Genomic DNA, 18,783 nt, shown 5'->3' on the forward strand with positions numbered 1-18,783 from the left:
GTGTAGTGGTTAGTGTATCTGGTTACCGTGCTGGAAGGTCCCGGGTTCAATTCCCAGGGGGGTGAAAATAAATATGGGTGGTTTTCACTTTCATATTTATTTAATATCACTCTGGACTGGTACCTTGCCTTCGTGCAATTAACAATCAAAATAACACTGCATTAATATGACGCAGCGCCCTATGCACTATTGGGTGCGTATAAGGGTTAGAAGAAGATATAAAATAAAAAGAAAAAATGTATTTATCTAAAAAAATTATTATTTTTTACTTTCCGGTTCTCAAATCTGGGACCTCTAGCTAACCACCATACTACGAAGGCGGATACGTGATGATTGATTCTAGCCTTATAAAACATTCTACAGGCGCCTTTGAGATAGTATTTGATGAAAATGGCACTATTTGAATTATCAAATATTATAATTTTTAATATTTATACAACATATTCGATAACCAAAAAGAATATTCACCTGAAACACTGTCAGCAGAGCGATGGGAAAGGTGTTGAAGTTGGCCGGCGGAGTCTCATCGTCGAAGTTGAACTGGCCGCCAAACAGCTGCATGCCGAGCAGTGCGAAGATCAGGATGAACAAGAAGAGCAGGAACAACAGAGATATGATGGATCTCATGGAGTTCAGGAGAGATATAACGAGGTTACGGAGACTGGACCAGTACTTGGTAACCTGAAAACAAGCGTCAAAAATAATTAACACACTATCTGCGAGCGGATTCGCGATCATAATAGAGATAAACATCTCTGGAAAACGTGATAACATTTAACCATACTGTATACATCCATATGAGATCAAAAGATGCCGCAAAAGTCATGCGTAAAAATAACTTACACGCAATTTACAATGAGTCGAGTGAAATTACCCTTCCCGCAGATGGTTAACATGTTAACCGGGCGGTCCGCTGTCCAATTACGCAACTTGTAACAGGCGCGAATACTGATTCACTCCGTGTCTTAAATTCATGTCGAGACATGTATAGATGACTAATACCTTTGTTGCTCGAAAAATATACGTCCATATATATAATATAATAAACATATATTTCAAGGACGTATTCATATGTCCTACCCGTACCCGATATTGTTTACGTTTGATTTATATGTCCCCCGCCCGGTTAACAGGTTAAGCGTGTTTGAAAAAGCATTAAAACAAATTTGTGAGGGGAATGTGCATCAAAATGATTTACAATAGATATTCAAATGGTGAACTAAGGAAATAATGCTAACACTCTCCTTATCATTCATCGTTCACTTGTAATACCACTTTTATAAACACTTATTCAAGACTACTGGTTTCGACTTATCATTCCATCCACGGGTCATTAAAATAAAATTATTACGGTTTGACATTTCGCTCACTCCTTTCAAGAACGTCATAAATCAAAAAACTTGATTTTTCAGGAGAACATTTTTAAAGTTTAAAAATATAATACAATGTATCAAAAATAAGTGTCAAGCCACTTATTGAACTTTTTACTGTGCAACAGATCTTTTTAGTAAAACCTGAAGGTTTTTTCTCCATTTCAAAAATATTAAGGAAATTAAAAAAAAATGATTTAACAATATCTTTTCTTCAAAATGCAAAAACAACACTTTCTGCCCTGTAGCGGGTAAATATTAAGTTAAAAATATGACGCTTTTGCTGAGATATAGTATATTTTTTGGGCATTCCGAAAACAAGCACAAGTGAAAATTGACGATTTTTGATTAATGACGTTCTTGAAAGGAGTGAGCGATTTGTTCAAAAATGACATTTTTAAAGAGAGAAAGAAGACAAATGAATCGTAACATGCTTAAAAAATGTGTTGCATAATGTTACATTAAAAACTGTTATTTTTTTTTAATTTACAATATTTTGTCGCAAAGATATTCGTGGGCCACGCCGCAAATATCATTGTGACTTATACGAGGACATGGGCTGTTCGACGTATGAAAAGCTGAAGAAGGTTTTGCAGTATAGACTGGAGTGCCAAAGGAGGTGTCATTTGTTGCTGCAGACAAATCCACAGGATTGAGACAAAAGTAGGAGACAATATTTTAAGTGTGTCCAAATGTTTGTCCACTTGATTTTATTTACAAACGCAACTGCTGAATCAGGTGATCAGGAACTCCTAATTTATTATAATTTTGACCTTATGATGTCAACACTTTTTAGTGGTGGATCATAGGGTATCTATTTATAGGGTATCTAAGATCCCAGCTGGAGCAGCAAATAAAAGTTTGTGTGTGATTAATCTATGTGTCAGTGTTTTATAATTATATAATCCTATTTTCTAATTTTATAATATTACTCCTTTAGATTTTACTTTTCTTTTAGTTCAACTCTCTATTTGCTTTCATTTTATAATTATTATTTCATATTATTTCAGTCTTACCACTTTTATATTATCATTAAAAATATATAAAGCTGTATTATAAAAAGAATAAGCATACCCTGCCTACCTCAGAACAGGTATCTCCAAATACCTAGTGAGGATAGACAGTGTCCAATAAAAAAAAAAAATAATAAATATATGTATATATATAAATATGTAAATATGTATTTATCATAAAGAATATTTTTCATACCTTGAATATCCTAAGCAACCTCAAGGCTCTCAGCACTGAGAGACCGAAGGAGCCTTCCTTGTATGCGGACCAGATGACCTCGAATATAGAGCCCAGGATAACCACGCAGTCGAACCGGTTGAAGGAGGATTCGAAGTATATCCGAGGCCCCAGCGCATACATCTTTATGAACATTTCCATCATGAACAGCCCGAGGAACACAAACTCAGCGCAATCTGTAAAAGTACACCTCGGTTACACAAATCACAAGAAAATATCATCAAACACTGGATGAAAACATTCACAGAACCACAAGATCGAAAACGCAGAACGCTTCATACATACCACATTTGGTCAAGAGAACTTTAAGTATTTTGCAATAAAGTTCTATAATTGATTCCCGCTTTGCATAAAATTTACAGAGGAGCCTTTAATAATTGAATAATGAAGGTGGAAACATGCATCATTCTTCCCTTTTTTATGAAAGAAACGGAATTCTGAGCATCCCAGGCCTTACGATTTGGCATTTGTCAGGCTTAAGTGATCGCTTTATACACCCGAGTTCACCGTTTTGCCCATTATTGAACATCCATATTACCTTAATTCTTGAAACTTGTATATATGCAAATCCTTTTGCATACGGAAAGGTTTTCGATGCATTTAAAATTGAATGACTCCTAAAATTTATATCTCATCCGTAGAGTAAATAACCAAGTAGCCGGTATAGTAAAAATATTTAAAATGAATATTATAATTAGTTTAGTGTAAAATCACCAATATTTATTTGAACCCTTCTGGGAAACGAACCTAGGACCTCTAGAACGGTAGTCGTTGTTAAACATGCTTATATTGGATCTGGACAATGATTGTTAAAATCTGTCAATACATTTTGAATGTATTGACAGATATATCTTCTGAACTAATATGCAAAGGCAAATAGCCGCATGTTAAAAACAGTAGTTTTTGGATAAACGAGTTAAAAGTTAACTTAAAATCATGCTTTTTGCCAACAGATGTACCAAATTAATACAATTTTGCGGCTATTTGGATAATGAATATCTCGGTAATAGAAAGAGATGGAGCAAAATCTGTGATTGTATATCGTAGTCGTACAGGAGAAAGTGACCAACTAACAAAACGTCAAATGTTCAGGAGGGCCATTTAAGTCACTTTTGCTTGGCAAGAAAATAAACATCAATGCAGTTAGTCATTTTTAACAAGTCAATATATTAAACTACCAAGTTTAAAATCCTTTGGCATTTTTTCAAGGCAACATTAATGGTTTTTGTAAAAAAATACACTTGGCCACTTTCTCCTGTATGACTACGATATGATAGAGGCTAGTTAATGCTTTGAGCCGTGTTACGCCAAATAGCCGAAACTTGAGTTACGGCTAGTTGCCTTTATACATTACTGAATAGGTATTTTATTTATTGTTTCGGCATTAACTTTGTGGTAAGACATGTTACAATGATTAAAGAAAACACTTCGTTTTTTACCACTTAAGTTTTATTATAGACTACATGTTTCAGAAGCTAAACTTCCATCATTCAGGTCTGTATAATAACTAAAATATAAAATATAAAATTGTTCTATAAATAAGGAGAGGGGAAAGTAAGGGGAAGGGGTTAGTCAAGGAACGGAGTTTGAAAACAAAGGAAAAATTGAAAGCAATGGCGAAGAATTTTGAAACAATATATTATTTAATAAATTATTATTAGAATTCAGGTTTTTTTGTATTTCTAAATTTTCAAGATAATTCATAATTTGGCCTTTATATGGAAGAAGGTGTAATAATTTTAATTTATGAGAGTGAAATGAGTGATTAGTATCTATTATATGATTTGCAAATTCCGAAAAATAATTACTAACAAGACCGCTTTGATGTTCTTTAATTCTAATCTTTAAATTTCTCGCAGTTTGGCCAATATATTTTCTATCACAATCTCCACACGAAATTTCATAAACACCACTTTTTTGTAATAAATCAATTTTAGATTTTGAGTTATCGAGGATTTTATGTAAATTATTTTATATGTTATATTTTATATTTTAGTTATTATACAGACCTGAATGATGGAAGTTTAGCTTCTGAAACATGCAGTCTATAATAAAACTCAAGTGGTAAAAAACGAAGTGTTTTCTTTAATCACTGAATAGGTACATCATGAATACTGAACATTTTCACCGCTAAATATCCCTCATACTTACACAGAAAGTCAGTCAGCCAGGGCGGCTGCTTGTAGTGCTCCACGGCCACGCAGACGGTGTTGAAGAACACCAGCACAATGACAAACCAGTAGAACCACTGTGTCTTCACCATGTGGCGGATCCAGAACCGGAACCTCTTCTCCGCCCTCCAGAAGTCCACGCAGCGGTCGCCACTGCGCACTTTGCTCTTCAGGTAGCCTGGAACGCGGTGGAAACGGTACAGAACACCACGGAAACGAACGGAACGGAAACATACCATATAGCTTAACAGCGAAACCTATCTAAATGAACTTACATACTGATAATATATTGTAAAACTTCAACCTCAATCTGCGCATGAGAATAGTATGATGCTACATCTTTTCAGTGCTTTTCTCTGGCATCCGAAACCAACTATGGACACTTACCCAAGCTATCGAAAAATATATTTAATATATGGGTAGAAAAAGTCCGAAATAGAGAAGTTTGGATGTTCAGCAGTAGAGAGATGGCTGATAAAGAAAGAAAAAAGTTGTCACAAAATAGATTGAATCTTGAAAATGTGGTACTAAAGAAGAATATTCAAATTATCATGGGTTGAGAAAAATTAGAATTAACAGATTTTTTTAAAGACCAAGGAGAAAAGAGAGAGAAGATATAGAACTGCATTTAATATAATAAAATAACAACTTTTTAATATTTTCCACATATATTTTACTTGACCAGTGACCGGGTTCCGTCGTTACTGCCATAATCAGGTGATTATGACGTCGGTTAAGACGAAACCCGGTCACTGGTCAAATAAAATATATATGCGGAAAAAAGTATATAGTTGTTAGTTTACTACAGAAGTTACAGACACCATAAAGAAAAGAAAACTTCAGTGCTTTGGGCAGTTTGCGAGGGGAGAGAAATACAAAATAATATTAAATTTCAAGATACAGTGGAATGTAAATGCAGCATACGAAAAGGATGTACATCCTTGAGGTATTATTTTACGAAAATGGTGCTATATAAATTATCCAAATTATTATTATTATATCCTGGTATACAAAACTTGAGAGTAGTAGTAGAAGCGACCTTGAGGTATTATTTTACTAAAATGGCGCTATGTTAGTTATCTAAATTTATTATTATCATTATTCCAAATAACGCTATGTCCCTCCTTAGAGCGACTGCAGATAAAGTAAACATTGCCACTATGATTGCCAACCTTCAGTATGGAGTGACACAATAATAATAAGAAAAGTAATATAAATAAAATATTATTATTAAAGTAATAAATGTATATAGGTTAAATGGCCCTACAACCCGAGGATGGGGAGAGCTGACTCCAACAGTCTACAGAGATGATAAGTTGGGATGGAGCCAAGAAGAAGAAGAAGGGATTTTAATGGCCCATACTAATTGCGGTGCTGGAGGCGAATACTACACATTATAGGATTACAAGACACTCAAACGTCTCCATATAACATCTCATATAACAGCGCTGATATTTGAGGTTAGAATTTTGTATTAGTTTTATCAGTACACCAGTTCATTTCATAAAAAAAATCAATAAATCAGGTGTCGTAAAGCCGGCTAATTAAATATCTAGATCATATGGACTTACTGTAATATATTATTATGGAATACTAACCTAAAATCTGTTTGTATACAGGAAAAAGTTTTCTATACTAGAAAAGATAGCTAGTAAAATACCTATAATTTTTTCCTATCTGAAAAAATTTACATATTTTTTTATTTTAAAATTTACACCTAACCCCAGATTCAACCCAATAAATTTTTTTTTGAAAATGTTCTAACATTCTTAAATTTACACCTTTTGACTTTTAAAGGAAAAAGGTTTATTTTTTTATGTAATATGGTGAGCACACTGCAAAAAGTGACCAAGATGGTCCAAGTGATTTTGAAGTTAACTCATTTAAATTATTTAAAACTACTCAATATTTCCAAACTTAGATCTAAAATTCTATTTATATATTACTAAAACATTCTAAAATAAGGTTTTAAAAATTTGAACCACAATTCAGAAATACTAATTAAGTAAAAGTTGAGAACGTTAGATTTCATGGTATGTTCACAAAATCATTGAGTCATATAATATTAATAAGTAAGACATTTGACATATCGCTCACTCCTTTCAACAACGTCATATATCAAAAAACTAGATTTTTCAGGAGATCATTTTTAAAGTTTAAGAATATAATAAAATGTTTTAAAAATAAATATCAAGACACTTATTGGACTTTTTACTGTGCAACAGATCTTTTTACGTGAAACCTGAAGGTTTTTTCTCCATTTGAAAAATATTTACTTTATTTATAAAAATAAAAATAAAAAAACACCCTTATCCGCACCCAATGGTGCATAGGGCACTGCGTCATATAAACGCAGTGTTATCTCGATCGTTTACACATGAAGGAAAGGTGATCAGCCTTCCGCTTCAGGTACCAGTCCAGGGTAATATTGAATAAATATTACAGTGAAAAAATCACTTATATTTATTTTACCCCCCTTGGGAATCGAACCCGGGACCTCCAGAACGGTAGCCGAGCATGCTGACCATTACACTACGGAGGCGGACAATTTATAAAAATAATTAAACAATACCTTTCCTTCAAAATGCAAAAACAACACTTTCTGCCCTGTAGCGGGTAAATATCAAGTTAAAAATACGCCGCTTTTGCTGGGATATGGTACATTTTCTGGGCATTTCGAAAACATGCACAACTGAAAATTGACGATTTTTGATAAATGACGTTGTTGAAAGGAGTGAGTAATATATTTAAAAAAAGAATGCAAGTAATATTCTTTTTAAATATTTTAATTTTAAATAATGAGAAAGTCGGGAAATTTGTTTTTTGGTTATTTTTTTTACATAAAAAAAACTAAAATATTATGAGCAAAGGAGATAATTTTGTTGACAGCATATGAAAAAATAGCATTTCAATATAAATATAAAAAACCTAACTATAATTTGACTTACAAAAAAATGTTTAATTAATTGCCTATAATGAGATTATATTTTTTTAAATTTTCAACATCTTTTTGTACAACAAAATGGTCAGTAAGGCAAGTACCACAAATAAATATAAATAATAAAGTGAAATGTAAAAAAATCGTACACATTACAAATGATATTGTCTAATCCTAAGAGATATCATTGATGTGAAGTAATCTAATTTTTGTAATTTAAAAAATCTTTCTTTTCTAATTTATGTAAGTTGAATAATTTAAACTACAAGATAATTTTATGATAAAATTTAATAATAATAATTTTATGATTAAAATCTATGGTAATACCTACCAAAAAAGTTGTAAAATCAAGGAATATTCATGATGATCTATGACCCATGAACTACGTCTACGTAGGTAAAAGATCTGATGAATAAATCAGAATTTGTGCAATGAAAATACCCTTATATAATAATGAATCCCTTACCGCACCCCAATGGTGCATAGGGCACTGCTTCATATAAACGCAGTGTTATCTCGATCGTTTACACATGAAGGAAAGGTGATCAGCCATCCACTTCAGGTACCAGTCCAGTGTAATATTGAATAAATATTAGAGTGAAAAAATCACTTATATTTATTAAACCCCCCTGGGAATCGAACCCGGGACCTCCAGAACGGTAGCCGAGCGTGCTGACCATTACACTACGGAGGCGGACGATTATGTAAAAGTTAATAAACTTACATGAATATTGAAAGACAAAACCATAGTGAAAAAAAAACATAATTATTGATACAATTATATTTGGAACACTATTTTCAATATTGAAAGAAAAACCACAGAGAAAAAAATCATAAATATTGAGGGACCATAAATATTTGGAACACTATTTTTCAGGTACCACTCATGAAAATTCAGTTATTTTTTTTAAATATGGCAACAAAGTGTGGATTTATATGATTTTTTTTAAACAGGCTTGCACAAATTTTGAGTTTTCAAGCAGCAATTGAAATTGATATAATATTTTCTCTTTTTAAATGTAACAATACTGTTAAATAACTATGCTAGTATGCTAAATCATATATAATTCTATATACTGTCTTGATGTGAAAATTATCATCAACTGTAAGTATAAAAAAATTCTTTCATCGCCTCCATAAGGTATTATTTTTTTGTATAATTCATAAAATGTACAATGAAAAATTATTAAATTATGTATGTAATATGATCATATCAAGGATATAGAGTCTACGTAATTTATCTATTTTTGTACCAATTTAGTCAATGGAAAATTCCTTTGACAGGCGACATTATTTTAACAGAAATATATAAATTATTATCCATATTCACTTTACCTGTTAATATTAAAACTAGTAATGAAAACTACATACAAAAAAAGTATATAAGGTCGTGCTCACCCCTTGTATCCGCACCCGTGTGTTAAAAACTAGCGGTGAATGCTGATTTTAACCGGATGAACATAGATTACAAGGAGTGAGGACAGGGTTTTTGTTTTTTTGTATGGAATTTTTGTCAATAGATCAATTATCAACAGGATATGTAAATACATATTATAATTGATTTGTTTTTGTTAGAATTTTTAAGGGCTTTAAAATTTGAAACAGGACTTCTTTGAAATTTACATAATTACCATAAAAATAAAGATATGGTATAGACTTACATAGGATATACAGTCCAAACTTATGAAAGAACCCAAGAGAGTGGAATATTTTCCTCTTATAAAGATTTCTCTCATGTTTTATTTAACCGACGGGTAAAATGACAGGATATTAGGCTAGATCTCTTTTAAAAAAGTTTCTCTTATATCCAGCTTTGACAGTATGTACGCTTCAAACATTTCTTTGATTTAAACATGTCAAGTCCCTAATATAAAATGTCGGAATTACAAAATTAACGCATCCTCTCAATTTAAATTGAGAGGACGCTTTCATTTATATGAATTATACAAGAAAGACAGCAAGAAATGGAAAATATAAATATTTTAAAATCGTAGTTTTCATGAAGCCATTTATTGAGAAACGTCCTCATTATTTTCAATATTGCTGTTATATTTTTTATGTTTGGTAATTTGCTGTAATTGAAACAATTTTTTTTTGTATGGAATAACTTAGAGACAAAAATCTCAACTCTTCCAAATGCATGACCAAAATTGCAAGAAAAGTTTGTAAAGGATGACTGAGAAGATATATAACAAGTGTCATCTTATCCTTTTGTAGAAATTGCAAGATATTAAGTAACAATTTGATTTATTTTGAGCACAGTGAGGAATCAACTCGTCAAAAAATGGCTCCATGAATGTCAATTAGAATAATGATTATTATTATCTTGTGTTCCACAATCTAGAGTACCGTCCATATGTACCCTGTAGCTGAAAAAAACACATGTGAGTGCGACACCACTGTCCACCACAAAATACATTGGTAAATTCATTATCATAGCAGTTGGAGTTGTCAGCATTAGCGGGCATTTGGTCCCTCAACATTCACTTTCGAAATGCACCCAATACAAAAAGTACTTCGTATCCCGGAAAAGAATAAATCCAATACAGTAGAACTCTATTTTTCCGAATCAATCGGGACCAGACCCCATTAGAATACACTAAGACCTCACTTTGCATCATAGATACGTTCCAAAATATCACGGCGCGAAATTAAAACAACGCAATTGCTATTTTCCATTGAAAATCATATAAACATCAAAGATGAGTTACCGTATTTTTTATTCAGTCCTTAAATGTTAAAAAAGAAGAATATTTACATAACCAAACAAAAGTAGAACTTTGAAACAACGCAAAGTGAACCGACGCAAACGGAGGTCTGAGTGTACGTAAGGGTCTATCTATTTTAATTGATTGTATGTTTAAAGTGGAAGAATTTATTTTTAAAGAAAAAGAGCTTTTAATCAACTGAAAAGGTAATTAACACTTTAACATGTTGAGCGAAGTTACAAGTGCTAAACCTTAGTAGAGTATGTGCGTACCGTACTGTAAATCAAAGTCATTGTTCACAGGTGGCTTTGCGGAAAAAATGACATTAGGGCACGGAGACATTATTTATTTGATTATTTTGCAAATTGCAGTACATGTCATTTCATATTAATAAAGATATAAGTATGTCGTCTACGTTAGGCATCTCAAACTCGAGGCCCGCGAGTATTTTTTTTGCGTTTCGCGTATACTCATAGTTATATTTTTAATTAATTTTAATTCTTAGTTGAAATAATTTTTTTGTACGGGAACATATGATATTTTATTACAAAATCATTAAGTTGGATCTACTGTACCTCATGTGACTGTCGTTGAAAGTAAATTATTCACTTAATGTTAGATAAAAATGAGAATGAGATTTTTGAGTTTTTTTATGTGGACTGCTGGCGTACCCAAAACACCTTAAACGGTCCTTGGTGCCTTTTGTGTTTGGCACCTATTGTCTATGTGGTTGGTTCGCGGGTTACAAGCAAAACCATTGAAAGTTGATGTTCACATGTAAAGCGTAAACATTGTATGTTTGCATGCAGATTCGTACGGGAATCCATTTGATAGCTGTGCTTAATCAGTGAATGTTGAGTACCAATATTGTCTAAGATCAAAGCAGCGTTAACGGATATATACAGTAGGATGTATCGACAGCGAGAAGCCATTATGGTGATGGTTTAGGGGGGCTAAGAGTCTAGAAAAATAAACATATTCGGGAAGAATAAAGAATAAATAAAATCTGAGATAGTGATCAGATATATCGCGCAACAGTAACGCAAATCTAAGGGGTCTATGAAATCTAAATTTACTCTTAAAACAATAAATTTATTTAACCGGGAATTCTAGAATGGTGATTCTTGTTCTGGCAATATTATGTCCATTTCAAAGAGATTACGTGTCCGTTTCGAGATTTAAATATTCCCATTATTTACAAAAATATGCGTAATGAAGATAGCCTTTGTACTGATTTTTATGACGCAGAGGCAAAGATAAAAATAATATTCAAAATATTTTGTAAACTTTAACATGATAATTTTTCTAGACCTAATCTTCAGAATACGTTCATAGGCAAAAGTGCCGCATTAGTATTGTCCCGCTAAGCCTAAAAGTCGTATGTGGTGAATTTAAATTCATAGTATTTATAATCAATGTTACAGATACACCCTATTCAACAAGAGAAATTCTCATATTTGAGAAGCAGCAATAACTTTTTAGCTTAGTGATTATTCTTCATAGGGTGCATAGGGCACTGCATCAAATTGATGCGATGTTAAATTGATTGTATGAAGGCAAGGTGATCAGTCTTATGCTTCAGGTACCAGCCCAATCCACTACACTATGGAGGTGTATATTACATCTAAATAAACTTTAGAAACTAGTATATATTAGTGTATGAGTAACGGTATGTGACCTCGAGTGCCCTAGCCACTGCAGCTCTTCTTCTCTTCCTCTCCTACAATTCCTATTATTTCTTTTGCGGTTTCCTCCTCATATAGCGGTTATTCCCCTACTTACCTACAAACCCATGCCCTTGCAAGGCGAAATTTATGAAGGAAAGATGATCAGTCTTGCGATTCAGAAATTCGAAATAAATATTAGAGTAAAAATCGCTAAAATTAATTTTGTTTCCCCTGGGATTCGAACCCGAGACCTCCATCCACGGAGTCGTCCAATGTGCTGACCACTGCGTTATGAAGGTGGACATTTATATGTAAATGTTTGTGTGTTCAAAATCTTAAATCTCCTATCATGGATAGCATGTTGCATTTGAATTTGTAGGTGTTTTTATATACCTGTGATGTTTTTACCTGTGACAGATAGAAAAATTTTTGTGACCGCAATGACAGCCCTTCGCAATACTAAACAATTCTCATGGCGGACAGCATGCTCCTTGAAAGCTGCGCTTACAATATAAGCATTTTCAATATTTTCAATTGCATTGTTGTTTCATAGATTTTTAGTATTTTCACAAGCGATGCGTAATGAAACATACTAGAAATGTGTGCTTTATATTTTCTTTCTTTACCACTAAACCAGACTGAGCCACGGCAACACCTGGCCAGATACAGCTATTACATATTATAGATCACATGTTCCCAAAACTTTTTTATTCTGGCGCCCCCTATCAAAAATGTTTGTCAAAGGGGAAAATAAGATCGCCAGAATGTCCCATCGAAAGAGGAAAGGAATAAAAATATAAATTTTACTTCTTAGCGCTTCAATCTGTCTCTTTGGGCTTCTCATGCCCTGTAAAAGTCTTCTAGAACGCCCAAAAGGGGGCACTTTGAGAAATACTGATATATATGAATGATTAAGTTTGGGTTAAACATATACGGACGGACGTTTAAGGCTTCTTATGCCCAGTAAAAGTCTTCTAGAACGCCCACAAGGGGGCGTTATCGCCCACATTGAGAAATACTGATATATATGAATGATTAAGTTTGGGTTAAACATACACGAACGGACGTTTTAGGCTTCTTATGCCCTGTAAAAGTCTTCTAGAACACGCCCACAAGGGGGCGTTATCACCCACATTGAGAAATACTGATATATATGAATGATTAAGTTTGGGTTAAACATACACGGACGGACGTTTAAGGCTTCTTATGCCCAGTAAAAGTCTTCTAGAACGCCCACAAGGGGGTGTTATCGCCCACATTGAGAAATACTGATACATATGAATGATTAAGTTTGGGTTAAACATACACGGACGGACGTTTAAGGCTTCTTATGCCCAGTAAAAGTCTTCTAGAACGCCCACAAGGGGGTGTTATCGCCCACATTGAGAAATACTGATACATATGAATGATTAAGTTTGGGTTAAACATACACGGACGGACGTTTTAGGCTTCTTATGCCCTGTAAAAGTCTTCTAGAACACGCCCACAAGGAGGCGTTATCGCCCACATTGAGAAATACTGATATATATGAATGATTACTTGCTAAATTAGTGACTGACTTATTTAAACCGAGTTAATGGGTACGAAATATTGCCAGGTAAGAGTGTGAACTTAAGGGGGTGGGGGGGGGGGGGATAAATGAATGTAAGAAGAGGGGTAAAATAAAATAGAAAGTACATAAAGTAGTGAGAAATACCCTGAACGCGTAGACTGCTTGACAACAACAACAACCATACCTTGTTTTTTCTTTGGAACTGAAAGGTTTGTGAAATAGAGAAAAAAATAAGTCAGAGGAAAATGATAACAGTGTGGCTACTATAGACAAATAGACAGATTATTCCTTGGCCATACTGGAAACCTTGTTTTAAATATTGACGGCTAAAAACAATACTTTTCTTCAACATTTTGAGTGTGTCCAAATACTTGTTCACAAAATCTGGATTATCTCCAATTACAGGAGTTATTTTCGTATTATTTTTTGACATCTCATCAAAGATGAAGAAGAATATGGAAGTTTGGGCATTTACGGGGCTGTTGGAATGTTACACGTGTGTAAAGTGATCACTTGAACCAGCCTATGACGGTCGTCGGCCCCGTAAATGCCCAGACTTCCATATTCTTCTTCGTCTTTGATGAGATGTCAAAAAATAATATGACAATATTTTTCATTTAAAATTTCACTTGGTAAAAATTTATCTTTCTAAAATATATTGTGACATGTGTTTCGATGCATTTTGTCTCATTTTCAAACGCGATGTCGCTTATTTGACGCAACAATAGTGTAATTACACTTTTAGAAATATTACAGGAGATGCCATTCAGACGTTGTAGCAACAGAAGTGGCACCATTTTACTCAATTCTACAATGACACTCGCGCCATCTTGCAGCATTTCACCACAAAATCAATTCTGTCCATGTTTCTCCCCATGTAAATAGTCTTTCCGCACATTTGGACATATTTAACCAGTTTAAAAAAAAATTAATTACGTCATTGTAACACCAAATGAACAATATATGAAACTACTTCTAAATTAAACTGTGACTGTCGATGTTCATACATTGGAATGACTTCCGAAAAAATCAAAACAAAAATAAGGGAATATGAATTACGTTTGAGAAATAATAATTGAGTTTGAATAATAATTTAAGAATTTCATAATCATTTCATTCAAACCCTTATCCGCATCCCAATGATGCATAGGGCACAGCATCATATAAACGCAGTGTTATCTTGATCGTAAACACATGAAGGAAAGGTGATCAGCCCTCCGCTTCAGGTACCAGTCCAGGGTAATATTGAATAAATATTGCAGTGAAAAAATCAACTATATTTATATTTATTCACCTTTACCCCCCTGGGAATCGAACCCGGGACTTCCAGAACGGTAGCCGAGCGTGCTGACCATTACACTACGGAGGCGGACGATAATTATTTAACAGATAAAAATCATACATATAACAACAATGATGTAAGAATCCTAGAAAAAATTAATGCAAAAATTATAAAATGCAACATTTTGAAAGAAAAATTCATAAAAATATAAATAAAGATAAATCCATAATCAACAATATGACAATGACTAAAGTCTCTTCCCAACTGTCCATATTCCCACTATTTAAAAATTAAGAAACAACTCATACCCCCTCTTCATTCTTAAACATCCCAAGGATACAATCCCAAAATTTAGATTTTGCTTTACATACGGCATTTGAAAATGATGCGGGATGCATAAAAACACATGTCACAATAAATTTTACGAAAAAGTGCTATCTACCAATTGAAATATAAATTAAAAATGGAGAGATATTACAACAAAATGACTGTCGAATCAATTTTTTAAAATGACAAAAATACAAATAAAATATTGAGAGAAGAAATTGAATTAGTTTCCAGTATTGGTAAGGTGAATAATAGTTTTGAAGAAAAGCCTGTAAAACCAAGATTATCGGATATTTTACACAATACTTGCATCTATCGATCTCTGGTAATGTGAGAAATGAAATATATCTAAGAGATTTCTATTTTGCATAATTTCTTACGAATATTCGCTTTTAAAGTGAGAAATTTGATTTTTAATCATATTTACAATAATGAGTGCTATTAATTTTCTATTGTTTTTGTTTTGATGTAATAAAACAGTAAATTTAATTATCTTACTGTTTGTGAATTTTGAAAAAGGTTAACATAATATGGACTGGTTCTAGAAAAATTATGTATATTATTATTTGCTGATAAAAAATCCCTGCACTTCTTTAAATAAGTGACACAATTATTTTACGTATTAATTTTAAATCAAACACAGATTTTTTGAGTCTACTAAGTTAAAATTAATACATAAATTAAAATGGAGTTCTACAAATTAAACGTCAAATCAATAAATGACACAATTATATTAAAAACAAGAATGAAAAATAATTCTTAAAAAAAAAGAAATTAATTGCCCCTTTCCCCTGGGAATCAAATCTGGGGCTTCTAGCACAGTAGCTTAACACTCTAACCATTACACAACATAGGCCAATGGTGGATTTAATATATATTTTTCTGAAAATTAACCCGACAAACCCTTTGGTTATAGAAATTAATGTAAGAAACAAGAGAACCTATCAAAAATGTATTTTATCAATGCTATATATTGACAAACAGTTGTCACCTATTTTATAAAAATGCAAGGGATTATTAAATTATAAATGCAGAATGTTTGCAAAAGTGACATCTATGTATGAGGTTTTGTAGAGAGTATTTTTTCCTTATATTTTGTTGAAAATAAAAGCACATACGCAACTGTTTAATTTTGACAGAAAATTAAAAAATATACTCTAGTCTTAATTTTTGCGGTTGTTTTTTTCCCATCAACTGACATTTAAGGCAGTATTCAAATTCGATTTCGCCTCAGACAGATTATGGCATCTAAAAATCTATAAGTTAAATATATTTGATTCCCAAATTGATATATAAATTTCATAAAAAAAAGTCCACCATTTTTAACTACTCTGCTGTCAATATGAAACAATGTACATGCTTTAATTTTTATAAAACTACAAGGAAATAAAACATTTAACCTTATCTTGTGTGTAAAATTAAGAATTATGCTAAAAAAAACAATCAATATTTTCTCATAATGTAAAATAAAACCATAGATGTATCATGTAAGAAAGGCGGGGAAGGTTGTAATTCGGTTTATCTCAGTTCCAATAATGGCTTGCATCTGACAAGGTATATTTATAAGTAAATTCATTATTAAACATAGAATTAACGCCCGGTTGATATAGCAGAAGTCTGCAAAAGCGACTTACCATCGTCCCCGCAGTTTTCTTCTTGTTCCTCTTCTTCCGTATCGGTGCTTTTACTTTTCCCCAAGTTTTTGAGCTTTTTTCTTTTCGCGGCGGCTCTTCTTCTCGCTGGAATTCGGATGCATCACAATTTATATATTAAGCAATTGATCCAAAACCAAGCAATCATTAAAGTGTCAAATAATTCGCGTACATTTTTAACTTAACATATCGCTCACTCCTTTCAACAACGTCATATATCAAAAAATTTATTTTTCAGGAGATCGTTTTTAAAGTTTAAGAATATAATAAAATGCATTAAAAATAAATATCAAGCCACTTTTTGAACTTTTTACTGTGCAACAGATTTTAATTCAAGTAAAACCTGAATGTTTTTTCTCAATTTGAAAAATATTTAGTATATTTAAAAAAATAATTAAACAATACATTTTCTTCAAAATGCAAAAACACAACTTTCTGACCAGTAGCGGTCAAATATTAAGATAAAAATATGCCACTTTTGCTGGGATAAAGTACATTTTCTGGGCATTTCGGAAACATGCACCACTAAAAATTGACAATTTTTGATATATGACGTTGTTGAAAGGAGTGAGCGATATATTAAAAGGTGGAGATGAGAATATGAAAGTGAGAATCACGGTATACGTTGTGCAACATTCACCATTCTATCTATGATAGACAACCACTTTACCTGAAAATTTCTTATGCAAGAGATAAAACTAGACATGGGCGATCGAATAAAAAACGAATTAAAGAATGACTTCTTTAAAAAAAGTCTAATAAAAAAGTAAAATTGTATAAATAAACCAGAATTACCTTCAATTATGTGCATTTTTTCCTCTTCCGTTGTTCTTTCTTCAGCTAAAATTACTTCTTCTGCAAAAGACAAAGAGAAGTATGGTTAGTTGGAAGCCAATACAATTTTGCTAATAACATCATAAATATATTGCATATTACGTTCTATAAGACATTCAAATTAATATCAAAAAAGATTTTTTAACAAAGTTATTTTTTAAGTTATAAAATGGGAAATCATAAAATTAGTGCTTCAAATATAAAATTTAGTTTATATCTACGAGTACATTCATCCTACAATATCCGAGCTGAGTTATAATGGTTGGAAGCGTCACAAACGTTTAATGTAATATTCTAGTGTATTTTGACCCCTTTCCGGACCAAGATGGTGCATAAGGCACTGCATCGGATTGACAATTCGATCATTAATTGTATAACCAAAAGAAGATCAATGTAAAATTTGATCCATTTTCCTTTCCAGTCAATGTTAAGACTGAGGGCTAGTACCATATATTAAGATTGAGAGTACATTCCTGATGTTAAGATTGAAAACCTGATTTTTTGTCATATAGCCAAAAGATGATCAGTAAAGGTAAAATGTCGCCCATTTCCGTTTTAAGTCAATGTTAAATTGAGGGCATTTACCTGATGTTAAGATTGAGAGCACTCATCTGATGTTAAGATTGCGAGCACTCACCAGATGATAAGATTGAGAATACTTACCCGATGTTAAGATTGAGAGAACTCATCTTATGTTAAGATTGAGAGCACTCACCCGATGTTAAAATTGAGAGCACTAACCTGATGTTAAGATTAAGAGCACTCACCCGATGTTAAGATTGAGAGCACTAACCTGAAGTTAAGACTGAGAGCACTTACCTGCTTTACAGATCCACTCGACGTAGCCATTCAACTCTCTCTCAAGTTGCTGCTGTCTCCTTAACTTTAGAAATTCTTGTCTATTTTCTACTTTTTCTCTCTCCTTAGCGAACTCTCTACAAAGGGGAGAAGACGCTCATGTAGTAAGGGACTAGCATAGTATGGACACGGAATAAGCAGTGCCGGAAACACCATATTCACCTAACTAGATTGAG

The 18,783-nt window shown here is 32.7% G+C and overlaps 1 protein-coding gene across 1 annotated transcript in view; it reads right to left on the minus strand.

The window, feature by feature from the left end:
- The window catches only part of cac (calcium voltage-gated channel subunit cacophony), a 167,055-nt gene that overhangs the window by 83,236 nt on the left and 65,036 nt on the right, over positions 1-18,783 (minus strand). Inside the window, exons 9-14 of the mRNA XM_088277574.1 lie at positions 18,569-18,684; positions 17,711-17,770; positions 16,898-17,002; positions 4,770-4,967; positions 2,580-2,794; positions 469-681 (exon numbers count right to left, since the gene is read on the minus strand). Coding sequence (XP_088133700.1) covers positions 469-681; positions 2,580-2,794; positions 4,770-4,967; positions 16,898-17,002; positions 17,711-17,770; positions 18,569-18,684 — 907 coding nt within the window. The remainder of the gene's footprint in view (positions 1-468; positions 682-2,579; positions 2,795-4,769; positions 4,968-16,897; positions 17,003-17,710; positions 17,771-18,568; positions 18,685-18,783) is intronic.

This window comes from Brachycentrus maculatus, unplaced genomic scaffold (assembly GCF_059751285.1).
Source record: "Brachycentrus maculatus isolate JH-2025_06_01 unplaced genomic scaffold, ASM5975128v1 h1tg000046l, whole genome shotgun sequence".
In the NCBI taxonomy this organism is placed as follows: Eukaryota; Metazoa; Arthropoda; class Insecta; order Trichoptera; family Brachycentridae; genus Brachycentrus; species Brachycentrus maculatus.